Source organism: Diabrotica virgifera, chromosome 5, assembly GCF_917563875.1.
Source record: "Diabrotica virgifera virgifera chromosome 5, PGI_DIABVI_V3a".
NCBI classification, from domain to species: domain Eukaryota; kingdom Metazoa; phylum Arthropoda; class Insecta; order Coleoptera; family Chrysomelidae; genus Diabrotica; species Diabrotica virgifera.
In genome coordinates this window covers 235,920,635-235,942,748 of record NC_065447.1, presented here as the reverse complement: position 1 = coordinate 235,942,748, position 22,114 = coordinate 235,920,635, and the positions used below count along the sequence as shown (strand labels likewise).

The window sequence follows — 22,114 nt, the reverse complement described above, 5'->3', positions numbered from 1 at the left end:
CGTTTTAATGAGTGGAACATGTAGAATATGTCAAATGACTGGAATTATGACAGGTGATAAATACCTGTCTGATTTTTGCATGTGAGTTTAATCTCTGTTCGGAGAGTTTAAGTCTATTCTTTCGGAAAAAATAAATGTGCCGTTTTCGTGGTCTGACCGTTCCAAATTTTTAACCTGTTCCACAATTAAAACTGCCTCTATTCCAGTGTCCCCATATATCAAAGTTTATCCGACTAGACACCCTTAAGCTAATAACAAATTTTCAGCTTGCTATTAATCAATTTTTTTTTTCATACGCGGGATCCAGACCTATAACTAAATAGAATAGAATATTTTATTTCTATTCATTCTCGTAGAATTGTTTCACACAGGGTATTCAGTAAATTAGTGAACAGTTTAATATTTATTGCTTCCAGACGTTGTTCTGAAAAGAAGCGTTTGTTTAAAGGCATAGGACAATGTTTTATTGTTTGTTAGTCTGTATAAAACTGCTAGCAATATTATTAAGACTGTGACTGATAAAAACAAAATATGAAAAGTATGCGATAAAAATAATATACTATTTTTTTTTTAATTCTCAAATAGGATATATTTTTTATACTCGTGAACTTTAAACGACGTCGGATGTGCACTCATGGCCCCTCCCCCCTGTCGTATACCGTCGTAATAAGCAAAGTCCCCCCTCCCCCTTTTCAACGACGTAGTTTATGGATGTTCCCCTAGTGACAGTTGCATTGTAAACAGCTCTAATTAAATTCAACAGATAGCGTCCGCCATTAAGTATTGTGTTCCGTTTCCTGATAAAAATTTATTTTTCTCGTTTGTGTATTTTTGTCACTTGGCTCGTTGTATATCTCCACTCTTCATATTATTTCTGATTTTATTTCATGAAAAAACTATTTACAAATGTTGGCAGAAATTATTTCTAACGAAAAAGTAATATCGCAGCGCAAAATGTGGTCACTATTACTAAAAAAGACAATGAAAAATACGGGCCCTCTTAAAAATCCACTATCTCTCGGCAAGAAACCCAAGTTATACTCGTAGATAAATTGTTTGAATTCTCATCATGTCCTTTTTACACCAACGCAAAAATGTCTACATAATTCAGCCACGGGAAAGCTTTAAGACTTTTTTTTATTTTTCAGCAAGTGCCGGTAATGGACCAACATCCGCACAATCGAGGCCATGATCGAGGCCACGATAACCCTGTATTCGAATCCCCGAGCAGGAAAGTTTCCAGTGTCTCAGAAGCAGAAATCGGGCCCGTCAGGAAAAAAAGCATATTGCACAAAAACAGCGATTTCGATATAGTTAGCAACTCGGGGAAGAGTGGTGAGTAGTTTTAGTTCGATATTGGCTCCTTAGATACATCGTATTCCTTCCTCCTTTATATTTATAGGTTTTTTATCATGAAAAGAAACTTCAAAAATGGACGATCGTAATTTTATTGCAAAAGATATAGAACGATAAAAATCAAGTGTTTAGTCTTCGGTTTTAAAAACAATAGGTTATAAGAAATGTAGTTTGAAAGAAATGGAACAAAAGAACAGAATAAAGAACAGATTTAAGAGCAAGATCTATGTTTTTAAATTTTTTTTGACATCCATTTTATTGCAATCTATTTTATAAAAAATAATAAACAATACATATGAGTGTTAGGAGTGTGACACAGTCAGTATTCACCCGTTGGTGAATACCTAAAAGAGTACAATAATGATTGAATTAGTACAGTTATTAATAAATTAATTGAATTAATTTGAATAGTACAATAATAGTAATAAGTCGGAATGATTAGTTAGTGTTGAGGTCAAGAGTCTCTGTTCTTTTTAGTCTTCTGTTCTGTATGGGTGTCAGGAGATTGGTGACCAATATGTTTGGGTGAACCTGTAGTCTATTGTGGTACTTGGAGCACAGAGAAACAATTTCTTCTTTGACGGTTTGGACTTGGAGGTCCCTATGTATATTATCGTTGGAAATGTACCAAGGAGCTTGGCACAGTTGCCTTAGAACTTTTGATTGAAAGCGCTGTATCTTGATTAAATTTGTTTTACTTGAAGTTCCCCAGATTTGGATGCCATACGTCCAGATGGGTTTCAGTACACTTTTGTAGATCAGAAGTTTGTTGTCTAGACTTAGGCGTGATTTTTGATTTATGAACCAGTACATCTTTCTATAAATGAGTCCCAGTTGCAGTCGTTTGTTCCAAATATGCTTTTGCCATGTTAGGCGGCTGTCTAAGTAAATCCTTAAGTATTTGACGTCACTTCTTATTGGCAGTGGTGTGTTGTTAAAGGTTACAGCTGGATTGATCCCCTTCCTTATTGTAAACGTAATGTTTGTTGACTTGGAGCTATTAACTTTGACTCTTCACAGTTTAAACCATATTTCAAGTTTATTTAAGTGACTTTGTAGTATCTGTGAAGCTAGAGTCGGATTTTGGTGGCAAGCCATTAGGACAGTGTCATCAGCATATGTTGCAATTGTTGTACGATCTGAAGTTGGTATATCTGCTGTGAACAGGAGGTACAGTGTGGGTCCAAGGACACTTCCTTGGGGTACGCCAGAGTGAATGGAATGCAGAGTAGTGAGGGCCTCCCCCAGTTTTATCTGATACGATCTGCCGGTGAGGTATGATTGTAGGAGCATGCAGGTTGGATGAGGCAATTGTCTTTTAAGTTTTGATATTAGACCTTTATGCCATACTTTGTCGAAGGCTTCGGAGACATCCAGGAAGGCTGCTGTACAGTACTTCTTGTTCTCGAGTGCATCTCTTGCGGTTCTGACTACCCTATGGACCTGTTCGATTGTGCCATGTGGTTGTCGAAATCCGAATTGGTAATAAGGTATTAGGTTTTTTCTGCAATGACAGTGTCAATTATTTTCAGGACAAGCCTATCAAACACTTTGGAGGGTAAGGGCAGAAGGCTAATAGGACGATAGGATTAAGGTTGGGTTGTGTCTTTGTTGGGTTTATGAATTAGAATGATTTGTGCTACCTTCCATTGGGAGGGGAAGTAGCACAATCTTAGGAGAGCATTGTATATGTACATTAGTAGCTTTATTGCTTCTTCAGGTAGTTCTTTGAGAATTAGTCCTGTTATCAGGTCGTATCCAGGTGCTTTTTTTGTATTTATGTTTTTGGTTACTTCTTCAATTTCGGTAATTTTAACTTTTCTGGTGGGAAGACACGTTTTTAAAATTCAAGTTAAAAACCTTGGTACACTGCGGTACTTGTATAATATGATAGTTTTTTTCCAAAGCTTGTCTTAGAAGGAATATTTGATGGATAGTTGATTTTTCTTTTGCGGAACTTACACTGCTATTATCTTTTCACAATATCCTGATAGTCGATAATAAAGAATGTACACCAATATTTTGCAGGTCAATTCCTCTCTAGTTATCTCCTATGCTCAGATTGTTTGATCGCCTTTATTTTGAATAGGAACAATTCTATTACGTCCCAGTCTTCTGTTATAATCATGGCTGCTATACATATATAAGCTGTACTAGCCTACTTGTACAACTCAGATTTTTTGCGCAATGTTTAAAGTGTTGCACTCAGATGGAAAGCTCTCTGCCCTCGGAGCTTTTTTTCTTTCAATTTTTGTATTACTTTGATGATTTCTTCCTCTGTTGGGATCTTCCTCTCTTTCATCTTCTATGCCTTCAAGCTAGATATCTCCTTCTTGCAATTTCATCTTACTTCTTATGTTTAGTCTCTCCTGTTCTGTTTCTAATAATTCATATAGACTAAGAGCCGCTATAGGTGAAATTTCTTAATCATTTTAGGCACGATGGGATCCTATAACTTAAATAGTAGAACCTAAAAGAAAACGTTTGAATACTGTGCCGTCACTTTTCAGTGGCACATGCGTCGACAGTGGCGCATCAAACTTTCCACTTATGGACGGGATAAATAAATTAAAAGTTACCCTTCCTTACTAACAAAATTAATTTTTTTTTATTTTTTTAAGTTCTATGTAATTAACACATAGGATTCAGCGTAATTTTAACCCACCACCCCCTTTCCCTGTCCCCACCATCAAAAACTTCATTTTTCGTTTTTTTTTTTTGTAGGATGCAATCAATTTTACAATTTTAAAAAATTCACACGCATAGCTGAGGCTTTTATAAAACATGCCTATTTTTATAAACCCATAGGTAGAGTGTACATAACCTCAAAAAATTAAAAGAAATTTTTTTTTTCAAAAAAGCGTATAACTTTTTTTGAGGAATAGCTGCAGGTCTAATTTTTTCTTAGTAGTGTGTGTTTTATCAAACACTATATTTTTAATTTTTTTCAGATTTTTCCGTAAGGCTCCTCACCTTCAAAAACCCGAAAAACTGTTTTTTGGGGGGTTTTTGGGGATTTTCCCTATTTTATAGACTTCATAATATATCAAATCAATTTTGTTTTTATAGGTTATATGTAACTTGAAGTAACTGAGTCCTTTAGAATATTTAAAAATCAGAAAAACACGTTCAAACCCCCAAAACCCCCTTAAAAAACAGTTTTTTTTGGATTTTTGAAGGTGACCAGCGTTACAGAAAAATCTGAAAAAAATTGGAAATATAGTGTTTGATAAAATACACAAGACTAAGAAAAAATTAGATCTGCAGCTATCCCCAAAAAAAAGTTATATACTTTTTTCCAAAAAAAAATTTTTTTAAAATTTTTTGAGGTTATGTACACTCAACCTACAGGTCTATAAAAAATAGACGTGTTTTATAAAAGCCCTAACTATGTGTGTGAATTTTTTGAAATTTTAAAATTGATTGCATCCCACCAAAAAAAAATAAAATCAATAAAGTTTTTGATGGGGGGCAGGGAGAAGGGGGTGGTGGGTTAAAATTACTTTTAATCTTGTGTCTTAATCACATAGAACTTAAAAAAATGGAAAAAATTAAATTCTGGTAATGAGGGAGGGTATTTTTTAATTTATGGATCCCGTCCATAAGTGGAAAGTTTGATGCGCCACTGTAGACGCATGTGCCACTGAAAAGTGACGGCACAGTGCTCAAACGTTTTCTTTTAGGTTCTACTATTTAAGTTATAGGGTCCCGTCGTGCCTAAAATGATTAAGAAATTTCACCTATAGCGGCTCTTAGTCTAATAGTCTAGGTTTGAAATCCTCTCTCTTCTGGACAACCTTCTTGTAGAATTTTCGCGTTTCTATTTGTTTGTTCTACTTCGCTAGTTCTTTCTAGTATATGCTTGAATTTTTTTTGCTTTTCTTTTTTTGGCTTCCAATAACTTCGGTTGCTACCTCTTGCCATATGGTTATGACTATCCTATGACTATCTTTGCATTGGTGATTCTAGCTCTTATTATCGTTTGGACCAACATCCTCACAATCGAGGCCATGATGGAGGCCACAATAACCCTGTATTTGAATCCCCTAGCGGGAAAATCTCCAGTGTCTCATAAGCAGAAATCTGGCTCGTCAGGAAAAAAAGCATATTGCACAAAAACACCGATTTCGTTATAGATAGCAACTCGGGGAAGAGTGGTGAGTAGTTTTAGTTCGATATTGGCTCCTTAGATACATCGTATTCCTTCCTCCTTTATATTTATAGGTTTTTTATCACGAAAAGAAACTTCAAAAATGGACGATCGTAATTTTATTGAAAAATATATAAACCGATAAAAATCAAGTGTTTAATGTTCGTTTTTAAAAATGTTTATTAGTAATGTAGTTTGAAAGCCATAGGACAAAACAACAGAATAAAGAGATGTTTGGAGAAAACAATTTAGGACAGATTAAGATCTACATAAGAGCAAGATCTGTTTTAAAAATCCAAGTTAAAAACTTACAGCTACAGTCAATATTATAATAAGAATTAATATTAAAATTAAACTCACCAGGCTTCCGGCTTGAACCGCATCGATATTCACAGGGTCGAGATTTCGACGTCCTTTCTGATGCCATCTTCAGACACTACACTGTTCACTGGTGACTGCAATATTTGCAGGCTATGCTAGTTTTTTCCAAAGCTTATCTTAGAAGGAATATTAAATATTAAATCAAATTTTGATGGATAGTTGATTTTTCTTTGCAGAACTCAAAATGCTATTATGTTTTCACAATATCCCGATAGCTGATCATGAAGAACATGGACAAATATTTTGCAGATCACGTTTAGGAGGGTAATTCCTCTGTATGTAGTTATCTCCTGATCCTGAGATTGTTTCATCTCCTTTTTTCTGAATAGGCCCAGTTGTACCTACGTTCCAACCTTCTGGTAGTTTTGCCTGCTACACAACAGCTATACTAGCCTACTTATACAACAACTTAGATTTTTGAAGCTCAGATTGAAAGCTCTAGGAGCTTTAATTTCTTTCAATTTTTGTATTAGTTTGATAACTCCTGAGCTCCCAGACACTACACTCTTCACTGGTCACTGCAATACTTGTACGCTATTAAAAAAACCGTACAATAAGTGTACGGTTTTTTCCAAAGCTTTTATTAGAAGGAATATTTGATGGAAAGTTGATTTTTCTTTGCGGAACTCACACTGATATTATTTTTTCACAGTATACGGAGAGTCGACCATAAAATAATAAATACCAATATTTTGCAGGTCACGTTTAGGAGGGTAATTCCTCTGTAGTTATGTCCTGATCCGGATATTGTTTGATCTCCTTTCTTTTGAACAGGCACAAATGTTTTTCGTGTCTTTTACGACAAACGAATAATTGGAATTCCTTGCACTAATGTCGCACCCTGTATATTATGAAAATATAACTAAAATTAATGAGTCATACGAAATGATTCATCTAATTCTTGTAATTCACAATATTAAAATGTGTGAATTAAACTCAGTGAGAAAATTTAAATACCACAAGGTGCTGAAATTAAATTGCCTCAAATAAATACAATATTATCTTTATTACACCAACTAATACCAGTGAAGTAATGTTGACAATACGAAATTAGATTTAAAAATAGTGCTATCGATAACATTGATGCAAAAACATTAAAAGTATTACTGAGTGTAACCTCTTGTATATATTTTAATTCTTGTATATACACTCTGGGCCAAAATTAAGTGGCCACCTTAAAAATGGGCTATTTTTGATGTCTTATATCTCCTAAACCTGTTGTCCGAATTTCAGCAGCCCCTATCTCGGAAACGAAGCATTTGCGGACATAAGTTTATAAAGCAAACTGTCATTATTTTTTCACCCCTAAACTTTGCCAAATTTTTTAAAAAACACGCTGTATTGATAAAAAACATGTCTAATTGTTAAAGCACCCAACTTTTTTATTATCCAACATAAGCGAATCAAACAAAAAACAAAATGTTGAGAATGCATAAGGCTATAGTCAGGTTTTAATTTCAGTATTCTACAAATGCTAGAATATTTCACAGGGTGATGAAAACTTTAAGAAAAAAAAAACACAGTTTGATTCGTACACCTGGTATAAAATGAAAATTTACCTGTTTAGCAACAATATTATTATAGCAATATTTTCAAGGAAAAAGGCTATAACATATTAAAAAAATCACTTAAATCGGACAACAGGTTTAGGAGATATAAGATATCAAAAATGACACATTTTTAAGGTGGCCGGTTAATTTTGGTCCAGAGTGTATTATAAAAGGATAGAAAAATCCATTTGGCTTGTGATAGTTAACAATGCTGATGTATAACCTATATAAAAGGCAAATATTTTCCACAAGGTTCCATACTGGATCCATTACCATTTATTAATAGATTAATAATTATCTAATACAGGGGTCTCCAAACTACGGCCCGAGGGCCACATCCGGCCCGCAGACAGATTTTGTCCGGCCCGCAGACAGATTTTGTCCGGCCCGCGGAGACATACTTGAAAACTCCTTAATATTTTTTATAGCAAATAAAATGTTTGTGATAAGTTGGATAAAGAAACACAGAATGGTAATGAGTAAAGACATGTATAATTTATGCAGTAAATTTAACTTCAGCATATAATAACTAACAAATTATTGAAATGAATCCAACTAACATTTTATACATTGTAAGTAATGAACAACACACACCTTATAACAAACATGACATATGAAATGCTAATGAGATGTATGTAATTGAGATTTTCCACCGACAATAGTTTGTAGTTGTGGACTAATTTTACTTGTACCAATTATTAAAAGAGATTTAAGATGCTCGTCAGTTAATTTAGATCTGTATACATTTTTTGTGTACTTCATTTTGGAGAAGGTTTTCTCACACAAATAAGTAGTACCAAAAACGGAAAACAGCCCACGAGCAAATTTATGCAAATTATCAAATTGTGTCAGTGGAAGACTCTTATAAAATTCCAACAAAGATGAGTTTTCATATTTGTTCTTAATTATATCACTGCACAAACTTGTTTTAAGGAGGTACGCCCTATTTTATTTCACAACAGTTTCATAGGAACTGACTTGTAGTTACGCCACTATTGTCATCGCCAGCTAACTTGGCGGAGCGCACAAACCCAAAATTGCTTACTGGCTTAGGTGGGGTCTTTAGTCTCCTCCCAGTTATCAGGGGCGTAACACTTAAGTGATTTGCGGCTATTATTTTTCAGACTTCTTATTATTTCGGATAGTTAAGTGTGTTTGTGACAATTTCTAACGATGGCGTTGAAAAATAGTAGAAAGAATAATTATGTTATTAGTGGACAATCTCGGTAGAGATTGGAGATTTTCACTGGTGGAAATATTTTGTTTGTTTATGTCTACCTTGTATTAAATTAAAATATATCAAAAATAGGTGAATATTTGACATACTTAATAATGTTGACAGCTTACCACACTTACAAAAAATTAAATTATTCGTTATTTTACGGGAAAAAATTAAATACAGGAAAATTAATAATATGCAGTGTTGCCATCTTGGCCCTCGGAACTTACAGGAGTAATCAGTATGGCCCTAAGGCTGGAAAGTTTGGAGACCCCTGATCTAATAGATATGTCAGAATATCTTTTGCAGATGATACTGGTATTATTTTAAACTGATAAAATTTGAAGAGAAGTAGAAATTAAAATTATAGTCGAAGAAATAAAGCACTGAACAAAAAAAAACGACAAGACGAATCTTATAATTTTTTTGTATTCGATTCGTGAATGCGCCAGGAAACTTTATGGCCCCTAGCCATGAGATAATATTGAAAAACTGCATACAAAAAATGCATTCTTAAAGTGCATCTCAAAAAAACAATTAAAAAATTCCGAACTCGTCTATTATCGGCGGAATTAGTTCATTTTTTTACTCGGGGGATTTTGGGATCGTTGAAAACGAGTATGACGTCGTAAGTGATCTCCGGAGTACATGGTGCCTAGGGTACCTACTGTTTACCTCATCTTGTGGAGTTTTCGGCAAATTCAATAAAAAATTAGTCAAAAATCATTACTCGAGGGGTTTTTGGGGTCGCCAACGACGATTATGATATCGGAAGTGAACTTCGGAGTACCTGGTGCCCAGGGTACCTACTGTTTATCTCGTATTGTGGAGTTTTCTCGTCAAATCCATTAAAAAATTAGTCAAAAAACATTATTTGGGGAGTTTTGGGGTCGCAGACGACGAATATGATATCTAAAGTTATTTTCGGAGTACCTCGTACCCAAGGTACCTACTGTTTACTTAATCTTCTGGAGTTTGCACCAAATTTATTAAAAAATTAGTCAAAATTCATTATTCGGGGGATTTTTGGCGTCTCTGACAACGAATATGACGTCGGAAATGATCTCCGGAGTTTCTGATGCCTATGGTACCTACTATTTACCTCATCTTCTGGAGTTTTCGGCAAACTCATTAAACTATTAATCAAAAATCATTACTCGGGGGTTTTTGGGGTCGCTGACGACGAATATTACATCGAAAGTAATTTTCGCAGTAGATGGTGCCCAGGGTACCTACTATTTACCTCGCATTGTGGAGTTTTCTCGTCAAATTCATTAAAAAATTAGTCAAAAATCATTATTTTATCGGGTTTTTAGGGTCGCTGACGACGAATATGACATCTAGAGTGATTTTCGGAGTACTTGGTACCCGGGGTACCTACTGTTTACCTCGTTTTGTTGAGTTTTCTCGTCAAATTCATTAAAAAATTAGTCAAAATTCACTACTCGGGAGGTTTTTGGGGTCGCTGACAACGAATATGACGTCTAAAGTGATTTTAGGAGTACCTATTGTCCAGTCTACCTACTGTTTATGTCGTGACTAATGATTTTTAACTAATTTTTTAATGAATTTGCCCAAAACTCCAGAAGACGAGATAAACAGTTGGTACCCTGTGCCCCAGGTACTCCGGAGATCACTTTCAATTTCATATTCGTCGTCAGAGAACCCAAAAATTCCCCGAGTAATGATTTTTGACTAATTTTTTAATGGATTTGCGAAAACTCCACAAGACGAGGTAAACAGTAGGTACCCTGGGCACCAGTTACTCCGAAGATTACTTCCGACGTCATATTCGTTTTCAGCGACCCCAAAGACCTCCCGAGTAACAAAATTGAACTCATTTCCGCCGATAATTGACTAGTTCTGAATTTTTTTTATTGTCTGTTTGAGATGCACTTTAAGAATGTATTTTTTGTATGCAGTTTTTCAATATCATCTCATGGCTAGGGGTCAAAAAGAATTATTAAGATCCGTCTTGTCCTTTTCTAAGGATAGAGATAAAGGAAAAAAAATAAAAACAGTAGGAAATTGTAAATGGTTACCCATTTTAAACACCCTGCTATTTATCTTAAAAAAATTATTAAAATTTTTGAAAATGCAAAAATTGCATACAAAAGGTGCATTCTTCATCTTTAAAATGCATACTGATTTTTGTTGATGGGACATCCTGATCAAAATATATCGAAATTTTACTATTGAGATAATAAAAATTTGATCCAAAATCGCCGGTCGCTTCAAGAGTTGTTTTTGAGAGAACAATTCATCTTACTTAAAAACTGTTAAGGAGAACGGAGCAAAATGCAAAATTTTGACGGATGTCACAATTTTTAATGTGTTTTAAATGTATTCATTTCTTTCAAAACCTGAGAAAATTGATAAATATTTTTGAAAAATTTAAACCCAGAATGAAAAATTACAGTGAAGTAGAAATGGCACTTAGAAATTCCAAAACTGGAAAGGCAAATGGAGCCGATGAGGTTCCTACTGAATTACTAAAGCTCTTGAATGATGAATCAATAGGTATAATACTGCACCTATTTAAAACAGTATACAATACTGGTATTATACCTCAAGAGTGGCTGCTGTCTACATTCGTTACACTGCCAAAGAAATCCAATGCAAAAGAATGTTCAGAACATCGAACAATATCTTTAATGAGCCATCTACTAAATATATTTCTAAAAATCATCCACAACCGAGTTTATCAAAAGTTGGAGTCAGATATTAGTAATACGCAGATGGGGTTCAGAAAAGGACTAGATACTCGAGAAGCTCTCTTCGGTTTGAATGTTCTTACACAAAGATGACTAGACGTTAATCAAGAAGTACATGCATGTTTTATCGATTTTGAAAAAGCGTTTAACAGAGTACGCCACGATAGGCTAAGAGACATTCTTGAAAGAAAAGACATAGATAATAAAGATCTGCGAATAATTCTCAACTTATATTGGAGTAAGAAAGCTAACATAAAAATAGAAAATGAGATATCAAAAGCAATAGAAATAGGTAGAGGAGTAAGACAGGGATGCATTTCGTCACCATTGCTATTTAATGTATATAGTGAAAGCATCTGTCAGGAAGCCCTTTTGCAAGCAAATGAAGGAATCATAATCAATGGAGAGGTTGTAAATAATATTCGATACGCAGATGACACTGTACTAGTTGCAAGAACAGTAGAAGAATTACAACGATTACTTACAAACATAAATATTGCTTGCAACAACTATGGCATAAACATTAATATCAAAAAAACCAAGTATATGGTCTTCAGTAAAATCATGACACAACCAGCACATATTAGTATAAACGGCATTCAAATTGAAAAAGTATCAAGTTACAAACACTTGGGAACTATAATAAACGAAACTGGAGACCAAAACAATGAAATAAAAAGACGTATCGAAATTTCCAGGGCCACCTTCATAAAGATGAGAAAATTCTTCTGCAACAGAGATATAAGCATTCCTCTACGATTAAGAATGCTAATAGGCTACGTATTTAACACGCTATTATACGGTGTAGAGGCCTGGACTCTCAAACAGGACAACATAAAAATATTGAAAGTTTCGAGATGTGGTGCTACCGTCGAATGCTGAAGATAAGTTGGGTTGAAAGAATCACAAATCTTAAAGTAATACGAAGGATAGGAATAGACCCAGAAATTTTGTTAACGATAAAACGAAGAAAACTCGAGTATTTGGGTCACCTGATGGGAGGTCATAAATACGCATTACTTCAAAATATAATTCAAGGAAAAATAGAAGGAAAACGGAATCCAGGCCATAGAAGAATGTCATGGTTGCGGAATTTGAGAAAGTGGTTTGGCTGCACCACTAATGAACTTTTTAGGTCAGCTGTAAACAAAGTCATTTCCAGTCTCCGATAGGAGTGGCACAAGAAGAAGAAGAAGAAGAAAAATTACATTGTTATCGAAGGCCAAAAGTCCCCGAAAACGTCTATAATGTTTATGTTAATAAGTTACATGGGTAAAAACAAAAGAGGAAATTTAGTGTATTTTTTAATTGCAAATATTTCATTCAAAAGAAAATTTTTGTAGTTATACTTCTTTAGGCGCGATTGAGAGTAAAATTTCATAATACTGCGCGCATGCGCACACAGACAATATGGCGTTTAGTTGCTGAATCTTTCAAGTTATGTATAAATATATCAGTGCAAGGAAAGGTGTGAAAAGAATATATTAGTGTTTTTAGTAAATATATTTATTATAATTTTTGTGTCTTTGGATTTGTCTTCCTCAGGAGTAAGATGAGTATTATTAAAACATTTGATTGTATATGTATTATACTTGTCTGTTTGTTACCGTGAATTGTCATTAGGTACTTCCTAACCGATACAGACACAGTCCTCGTAGCGTATTTCGTATATAATTCGGCCAGAGATCGAGAGGTCTTGAGTTCGAGTCCGGAGCAATCCTATACTTTTTTTTTTATTTTTTTGAAAGCGGTAAGCACACAATTAGTTTGGTGTTTAAAAAAATTAAAACAAACTGTTTAAAGTATATTTATTTTTAAGAAATCATATAATAGAAGTATAACTTCTTACGTGCGTACAAGGTACACACACATTCTTTTTTTTATTTGTTCTAAGAAACTTTCGGCCCTCGATAATAAAATAGTCTTTCATTCTGCGTTTAAATTTTTTAAAAACACCTATTAGTTTTCTCAGGATTCGAAAAAAATCAATACATTTAAAACATATTGAAAATATTGACACCCGTCAAAATTTTGCAATTTGCTGCGATCCCCTTAAGAAATATGTGCGTTTAAAATAATCTCAGTTACCTTTTTTGTTTAAAACACTTTTTCTATGGCGTACACATTGTTAAGAAATCAATTTTTTCCGTATAAAATTGACATCCACAGCAAAATTCACCTTTTTCGTCTCGTTTTTAGAGTTTTTGTGGAATTTTCGTCTCTAACGACTTGATTAATTGTATTTTTTGACGGATGTTTACCATTCTATTAATTGTCAAGGGTCCTTGATTTGATTGGTACAATGAACCTCAGACTAATTAGGTACGATAGTTTATTTTCATGAATCGTTTTTATTTACAAACGTGTCCCCGTCTGGTACTGTTATGCTGATCTCTAATTTAATGATACAGATATATGAAACCTTGAATACTTCATTAATTATGTCAACTCGCATTACAAGTAGTAGTACCCTTGTGTGTTACCAATAATTGTGAGTGCCTGTATCACTCGCAGCGCGAAGTACGCTCCATTTTTTTGAGCGGGGCATGGGGCATCTATGTTTCCTAATCCATTAACATCGACCTAGTGTCAATTCAATTATATAATTTATTATCATAAACATGCAACACAAAGGTTTTAACAACCATAAAGTGGGAAGTAGAATGTTTCACTGTTGATGGTCTGACTAGACCGAAAACGTTCTGAATAAGTTGTAATCCATTTTCATGATAAGTTTTTTTAAACAAAATGGACTATTTTACACACGAAGTTTTTATTTCACTATGATATAGGACCAATTACTGGGATTTCCCATTTTAATTTTTTAAAGTTTTGTTTACATAAATTATTGTCCGATCGTCAAGAATAATTAACAGCAACAGTATTCATAGATCTAGCAGCAGCATATGATGCTGCTGGGAGACAGGGATTAATATATAAACTGGCCTGTATTATCTCCTTCAGAAAGATAATTAACCTCATTGACAACATGCTGACAAACAGAACCTTCCAGGTAATAATGGGAAAGGAGATGAGTAGACAGATGAAACTTAACAATGGCCTTCCACAGGGTTCTGTCCTTGCCCCTTTACTTTTCAGCCTCTATATTGCCGACATGCTTGAAACCGAATCTCGGAAGTTTGGATATGCTGACGACTGGAACCTTGCAACAAGCCACCAATCTTTAGAAATTACAGAAATCACTCTTACGAATGACCTATCCATCCTCAGCGAATACCTCAAGAAATGGAGACCAGAACCAAGTACTTCAAAAACTGAAGTATCAGCTTTTTATCGCAACAACAGGCTGGCAAACAGAGAATTGCGAGTGTATTTTAATAACAAACTGTTGAAACACAATAAATACCCGAAATACCTTGGGGTTACTCTAGACAGAACGCTCACATTCAGAGAACACCAGACGAAAACAGCAGCAAAATTGAAAACAATATAATACAGAAACTCTGCGGCACTACATGGGGGTCAACAGCATCAAATTTAAGATCCTCTGCTCTTGGCCTGATCTATCCGGTGTCAGAATACTGTGCACAAGGGTGGCTAATTAGCAGGTATACACACCTGGTCGACACCCAACTAAACCGTGCTATGCGTATGATAACAGGCACAATGGACAGCCTAAGTCTGACGTCACAAATGTCACAAAATTGGGAGGAGCTTATATTGACTCCAAACAATTTTGTTTGTAACGTTAAATGGGCATAAGGAATTTTTCATTTATGTGCTTTGTGTGGCAAAATAAGATTTCATTTAGGTATTTCGTTAAAGAAACGTGTCAATTAAGAGATTTTTATTCGTTTTTGTTCAGGTGGTTTTTATTCCTTAGTGGTTGAAAATAAACATAACTTTAAAACTGTTTACGTTCTAATTATTGCATTAAATTAACTCACCTGGGCAAAAACGAATAAAAATCTCTTAATTGACACGTTTCTTTAACTAAATACTTAAATGAAAAGTCTTATTTTGTCACACAAACCACGTAAACAATAAATTAAAAAGTCCTTATGAGTGTTTAACATTATAAACAAAGTTGTTTAGAGTCAAATATAAGCTCCTCCCAATTTTGTGACGTCAAGACTTAGGATGTTCATTAAGCCCAACACTACAGTGTATGTAGCTACCTACGCTTAGTAATATAGCACCACCTAACTACGCCGCGAACATGCATTGGTTAAAGAATATAACAAAATAAAGGACAGTCGCCAGCTTCTATTCCACAACGACATAACCAGTATTCTTGGAAACCATCTCCGATCCAGGTTACCCCCTCTAAAATCTACTCAAGCGCTGAAGCAAAACAACTTTGACTTAAATACCCGACGAAGAGAAGATTGGGAAAGTAAGACAGATCCGCATTACCATAGTCTACCGGACATCATAGAAAAACATGGCGAATTTGAACGTCTCCGTAAGATTTGGGCAGCCCTTAATCGAGGTAGAACAAATTGTGAAAGACGCGCCGACTCTCTCTACAGATGGGGTAAGCTTCCCTCGCGTTCTTGTGACTGCGGAGCTGCAAGACAGACGATCAGACACATAGTTCAGGACTGCCTACGCAGAGGCAGTGGCGGCCCGTGAGGTAGTGCCATATAGCCATGGCACTACCTTCCTAACTATGCAGAAGCATAATTTTATTTTTAAAATCTTTTAATGCCTATTAATTTTTTGTGTGTATTTCTTTTTATCCTCATAAATTATATAAAATCTGGCAACTGTGCGCGTAGTACAATCGCTGCCACTTACAGCGGAGATTATTTATTGGCTGGAGAATCTTGAGCCAAAATTGGTACTGACACGGCTGAAAAGAGAAAGATTTTACGAGCATCCTATATAAGTGACAGAGAAAGAGCTATATTGAACTATTTAGTATACCTTAAATGAGAGTCTCGTGCCGGGCACAAGATTTTGAGTTTCTTTAAGTGCTGGCTTGTCGCTTTTGTTATGTCTATTTTCTGTTAAAGTTTTTGTATTTACAATATTATTATTAAACTTTTAGTGCATCATGATCGTGGCTGTAGTATAAATAATATTTGATTATTTCATAAGTTTAATTTATTAATTGACAATAAATCAAATTTGTATCTTAAAAACCTCTTTTGGTAGTTTTTCTTTACAAATTTTATAAGGTTTTGTGGAGCTTTCAAGTTAGCTTAAAGAGGTCACGACGAAAAAAAAATCACAAAATAGAGGCATATTTATAGGCTATTGATTATATTAAAAATAAGATAGCTAAAAGGAACTACAACGTTAACGGGGTTTTATTATTTCATATGGTCAATGGACATCTATATATGAAAAAACCGTGGAGTGCTACCATTTAAAGGGGTGCGTTTTTGAGAAATGGGTGAATTAGTCCCTGGGCACAGGTTACATTAGGGTGAGTTCTATGCACTTTTGGTACAAACATATCTACATAAAAACTGTTCCTGGTTTAATTTCCTGTCTAAATATCACTTTTTAAAGTCAATGATACTTTTTCTTATAAAAATATATTCAAAAGAAAAAGCAAAAAGAAACCCAAAAGAAAGAAATTTTGTTTTTTGTCCCATAACTTTTGTCCACGAGCATATAGGTATAGACATTGCTTTACAGAAAAAAAATCTACATATTTCTTCTTTAAAATGTTGTTTAGTAGAGGTAATTACGATTTATAGTTTTCGAAATATAATTTTTCAAAATTCGCCACTCACAGCAATTTTGGGCAATTTTCCTTGTTATTTCGCAAATATTGTTCTGTAACTTTTTTCTAAGTAACTTTAGGTATGGGTCATTCCACGAACATACGCCTGTTCTGGATTAATTCGACAACGAATATTTTACTGTGCAAAATAAGAAGAACGAAAGTAAATTGCAAATTACATTGTTGTTTATTGGAATAATTATTAGCGCCATTTACTTTCGTACTTATGCTGCACAGTAAAATATTCGTTGTCGAAGTAATCCAAAACAGTCGTATGTTCGTGGAATGGCCCATATATGCAATGGTACACGTAATAGGAATAGAAATCAATTGCCTTTAAAATGGTCTACTGTATAACGTTGTACGACTTTTTTTAAAGAGATTATGGTTTTTCAAGGTTTTATTCTTTTAACGATTTTTTATAATATAACATAAAAATAAAATAATATTATTATATAATATGTTATATATTATATAATATTACATTATATATAGTATATACAATGTAATATATTATTATATAATATATTATATAGTACCTACTTAATATAAAAAAATATTATTTTTTATATTTTTTACGATTATTTTTGAAATTTCTCATTATAACTTTTTTTCTTGTACATGAATATACTATATATTGCTTAATAAAGAGGGCTTACTTTCTGTTCTTTAAAATGGTGTATCACCCTCTATTTAAATATGTAATGGACACCGAGTGATTCTTTGATATTTTTTTACCTGTATTATTTAAAATTATTTCGTTTACAAAAATTACATAAACATTTGTCTTAGAAAACATCACTTTATTTAAAATTATTTAAACGTTGATATTTAAAAAATTTTCAAAATCAAAGTCCATCTCTTCGTTAGCATTAGCTTCAATATCTTCCTCTGACACCACAGTTACCTTAGAGTTCCCACAATTAGTACCCATGTACATGCACCCTTTGCAGAATATTGAACAACTAATTCCTATCTTCCTACAACCGCAGTCTTTTGTACATCCTTTGGTACATTTACATGCTATTTTTTCAAGCAAAGCTTGTGGTGCAGGAGCTTTAACAGTAAACATTGGAATTAATCCGTATTTTGAAGTTTGCCCGGCCGAGTCAAGTGGATCCAAAGTATTACCTATAAAAAATAAGATTCAATCATATCACACAATCACATAAAAAGTTATAATGAGGGATTTAAAAAATAATCCTTAAATCAAAAATCGTTGCAAGTACTTATTACATTTTGAAAAAGCATATATTATTCAAAAATAATCCTAGAATTTTTTATGATACACCATTTTAAAGTAAACAGAATAAGCTTTCTTTTTTATTATATAATATTTACCTAAATGTAGAAAAAAAAGTTTTAATGGGAAATTTAAAAAATAATCGTAAAAAATATAAAAACTCGTTAAAAGTATAAAGTCTTGAAAAAGATAACCTCTTTAAAAGAAGTCGTACAACATTATACAGTAGAACATTTTAAAGATAGTTGATTTCTATTCCTCTTACATGTATCATTGCCTATGCCTAAAGTTACGTAGAAAAAAGTTACAGAACAATATTTGCGAAATAACAAGGAAAATTGGCCAAAATTGCTGTGAGTGGCGAATTTTGAAAAATCATATTTCGAAAACTGTAAAGCCTAATGTCCTCTACCAAACATCATTTTAAAGACAAAATATGTAAGTTTTTTTTCTGTGAAGCAACGTCTATACCTATATCCCCGTGGACAAAAGTTATGGCACAAAACACAAAATTTCTTTCTTTTGGGTTTCTTTGTGCTTTTTCTTTTGAATATATTTTTGTAAAAAAAAAATATCTTTGACTTTAAAAAGTTATATTTAGATAGGAAATTTAACCAGAAACAATTTTTATGTAGACGTGTTTGTACCAAAAGTGCATAGAACTCACCATAATGTAACCTGTGCCCAGGGACTAATTCACCCATTTCTCAAAAACGCACCCCTTTAAATGGTAGCACTCCGCGGTTTTTTCATATATAGAGATTCATTGACCATATGAAATAATAAAACCCCGTTAAAGTTGTAGTTCCTTTCTCTAGTATATAATCAATAGCCTATTAGGGAACTGGTCAATTTTAAGGCCGAATTAGACAACGACTTAAAGGTTCATAATATTTTAAGTTCCAGATCTTTCAAAGGTCTACCGTCTACTGACATGTAGTTGCTTGTTGCTTCTAATTTATTTATGTCGGAGAAGTTTTCTGCTTACAAGCGTCGGTCCCGCGAATCATTTTTTAATGAAACATTTAGACAATTTTAATTTTTAAACAAAACTCGGTTTAAAACTGAATTAGTAGTACGTATTAGTGAGAAGAATTAAGTACTACCTCTGGGGCTATTCCGCTATGAGTTTTATTAAATGAGGAAGGTTTAAAAAGCACATTGGAAGAAACTATTAAATTTTTAAGCATTTTAGTTACCATTCCTATATCAATATCAGAAGCAGAACGCTGTTTTTTGATGTTAAAACGAATTAAAACATTAGTTAAAAATACAATGAAAGAAGAACGACTTAGGTATGTTATCTGCATAAAAGCATTTTGTAAATGGTATTGATAATTTTAATAATAAAGTCATTGAAAACTTTGCAACCAAAAAAAAGAAGGATGTATCGTAAACTTTAAAAGTGGTATTAACACAACTTTGTGCATGTGTGTAAATAATAAAATAGTATTATTTTTATAATTTTGTAAATAGAGACTAAATCGTAATACAAGCTAAGTAATATTAGCAGTAAATAATGGTTGTAAGTTGAGAGCTTTTTATTGTTAATGAATTTACGGAACTGTTTTGATAAATTTTGAACAATTTCTTGGCACCCCAGATAAATATACTGTTATATTTCTATTTGATATAAAAATTAAAATTTGATAATTATAAACAAAATTCACTTTAATATAAAATATTTTTAATTTTCTCAACCTCGGGCATATAAATTTAGAACAACCTGTATACAACAAATTGTTATATTTAATTTTAAGAAGTGATTAGAATAAGCGTACGAAACTCGGAACAATGTGCTTAGATAAACAAAGTGAATGACGCGTACCATTATCGTTCTTCTCGGAAGGTCGATCATTAGCCTATGCTAAATAAAACTCAGTGAAATAGATGATAGTTCATTATCGTTTTTCGCGGAAGGTTTCGATCATTAGCCTATGCTGAATAAGACTCATTTGAAAGAGAGAATAGGTCATTAAAATTTGTAAATAATAGAAAGTAAGTTAGAATGGGAATTAAATATTTTCTTTTGAAATCCATTAAGCATATTTAGAAAGATTAAAAATTGGTTTTGGGGAATACTGCGAATGAGAGTTGGTGGTGGAAGAATGATTTGTGAATTTGGAAGGGATATTTAGAAAGTAGGGGAATGAATGACAAAGTGAGAGCAGAATGTTTTGAGCTGTCGAGAAGTGAAGTCGAGTAGTAGACGGTAGTGTACGGAGAGTGAGAAAGCCGGTGTAGTTCCGTGAGTGTGGAGTATCTATCGTGGAACGAGAAGTAGGCCAGGTCGAGAGTAAAAGAACCTCCTTGAGCAAAGAGTGTCCCGGTAGCTGATAGCAGTTTCGAGAAAGGTAGAACACAGCATCACGACAGACGCAGGAACGAGAGCTATTCGAGCTAGTTTTTCAAAGGAGAACATTACTGGAAGCCAGGACGAGGTTTGATCGCAGCCAAGGATAGCAGGAAACGGGTCTTGTGTGAGGACATTTTCAGTTCACCAGGAAAAGGTCAGTCTCATTTGTTTGGACATGAATGTATGGGTTTTTTCGTATTAAATTCCACATAAAAAATTGAATAACATAATCAATAATATCAGAAAAGCTTCATCAAACTTAAATAGGGTTGTTCCTAATAACTCCTAATAGTTAAATGTTAATAAAAACTTTCAATTGAAAACCAAAAGGAAATAAGATTCCCATTTGTAAATGTTATGTTTAAGAATAATAAGAAATAGCAAATATTAAGCATTGATTGCCTTTTAAATAAAATAAAAAATATTTTGATTATAATTGTAACCCATATGTGTATTTTTTTTTACTCTTTTCTTTTCTATCCCGATTAGGAACCATTAAGAAATATTCAGAAGCCACGAAAGTAAGTAATTAATTTATAATTCGCCCTGAGATTGAAAACATATTGATATGTGATCTGGTTAATTAATTAGATTAGTATTAATACATTGATTAAATTAAGTGACATATAAGAATATTATCTCATATCAATAATCAAGATCACATCAACTGTCGTCCAACGTGGAAAGCATTGTAAAGTATTTCTAGTGGCAAATTTGAAGGATAGAAAGAGTAAAGCCGGTATTTGAAAATTTATATGCCTGTGGTAAAAAGTGAGATACTTACATTTGATAATATAAAATTTTAGATCTCTTTAGGTACAAATTTTACATAACTGATTTAATATTTTATTTTTACGATATTTACATTTGATATATTTATTGACAATTTATAATATTTGGGTAAAAAAAAAGTCGTCTTGGTAACATACTAGTAAAATTTCATATTTGGCGGGGATAATACTTCTTGAAAACAAATGTCTGTGACAAGAAGCCAAAGCAAGGACAACAAAAAACAAAAAGAACATTCAGACCAAGAAGATATTTTAGACACGACAATCATGGCATCAGAACAGCAAGAATTATCAGGAATAGATAAACTATTACAACTGATGCAACTCCAGTCACAAAAGCTGGATGACAATCAAAGAGAAACAAAACAAGCAATGGATGAAGCAAAAAGGACAATGGATAAAAATCAGGAGGAAACAAAACAAAAAATGGATGAAACATCAAAGAAAATGGATAAAGTGGACCAAAAAATGGATGAAACACAACAAAAAATGGATGAAACACAACAAAAACTGGATGACAATCAAAGAGAAACAAAACAAGCAATAGATGAAACAAAAAGAATAATGCAAGAAAATCAGAAGGAAACAAAACAAGCAATAGAAGAGAATAACAAGAAAATGGAGGAACGCATAGGAAAGTATGAAAAGGAAGTAAA

The 22,114-nt window shown here is 33.4% G+C and overlaps 1 protein-coding gene across 4 annotated transcripts in view; it reads left to right on the top strand.

The window, feature by feature from the left end:
• The window catches only part of LOC114331754 (sodium/hydrogen exchanger 9B2), a 264,063-nt gene that overhangs the window by 168,064 nt on the left and 73,885 nt on the right, over positions 1 to 22,114 (top strand). For all 4 annotated transcript variants that reach the window (XM_050650887.1, XM_050650889.1, XM_050650885.1 and 1 more), the window contains one exon: positions 1,149 to 1,335. In XM_050650887.1, the coding sequence (XP_050506844.1) occupies positions 1,149 to 1,335 (187 nt within the window). The remainder of the gene's footprint in view (positions 1 to 1,148; positions 1,336 to 22,114) is intronic.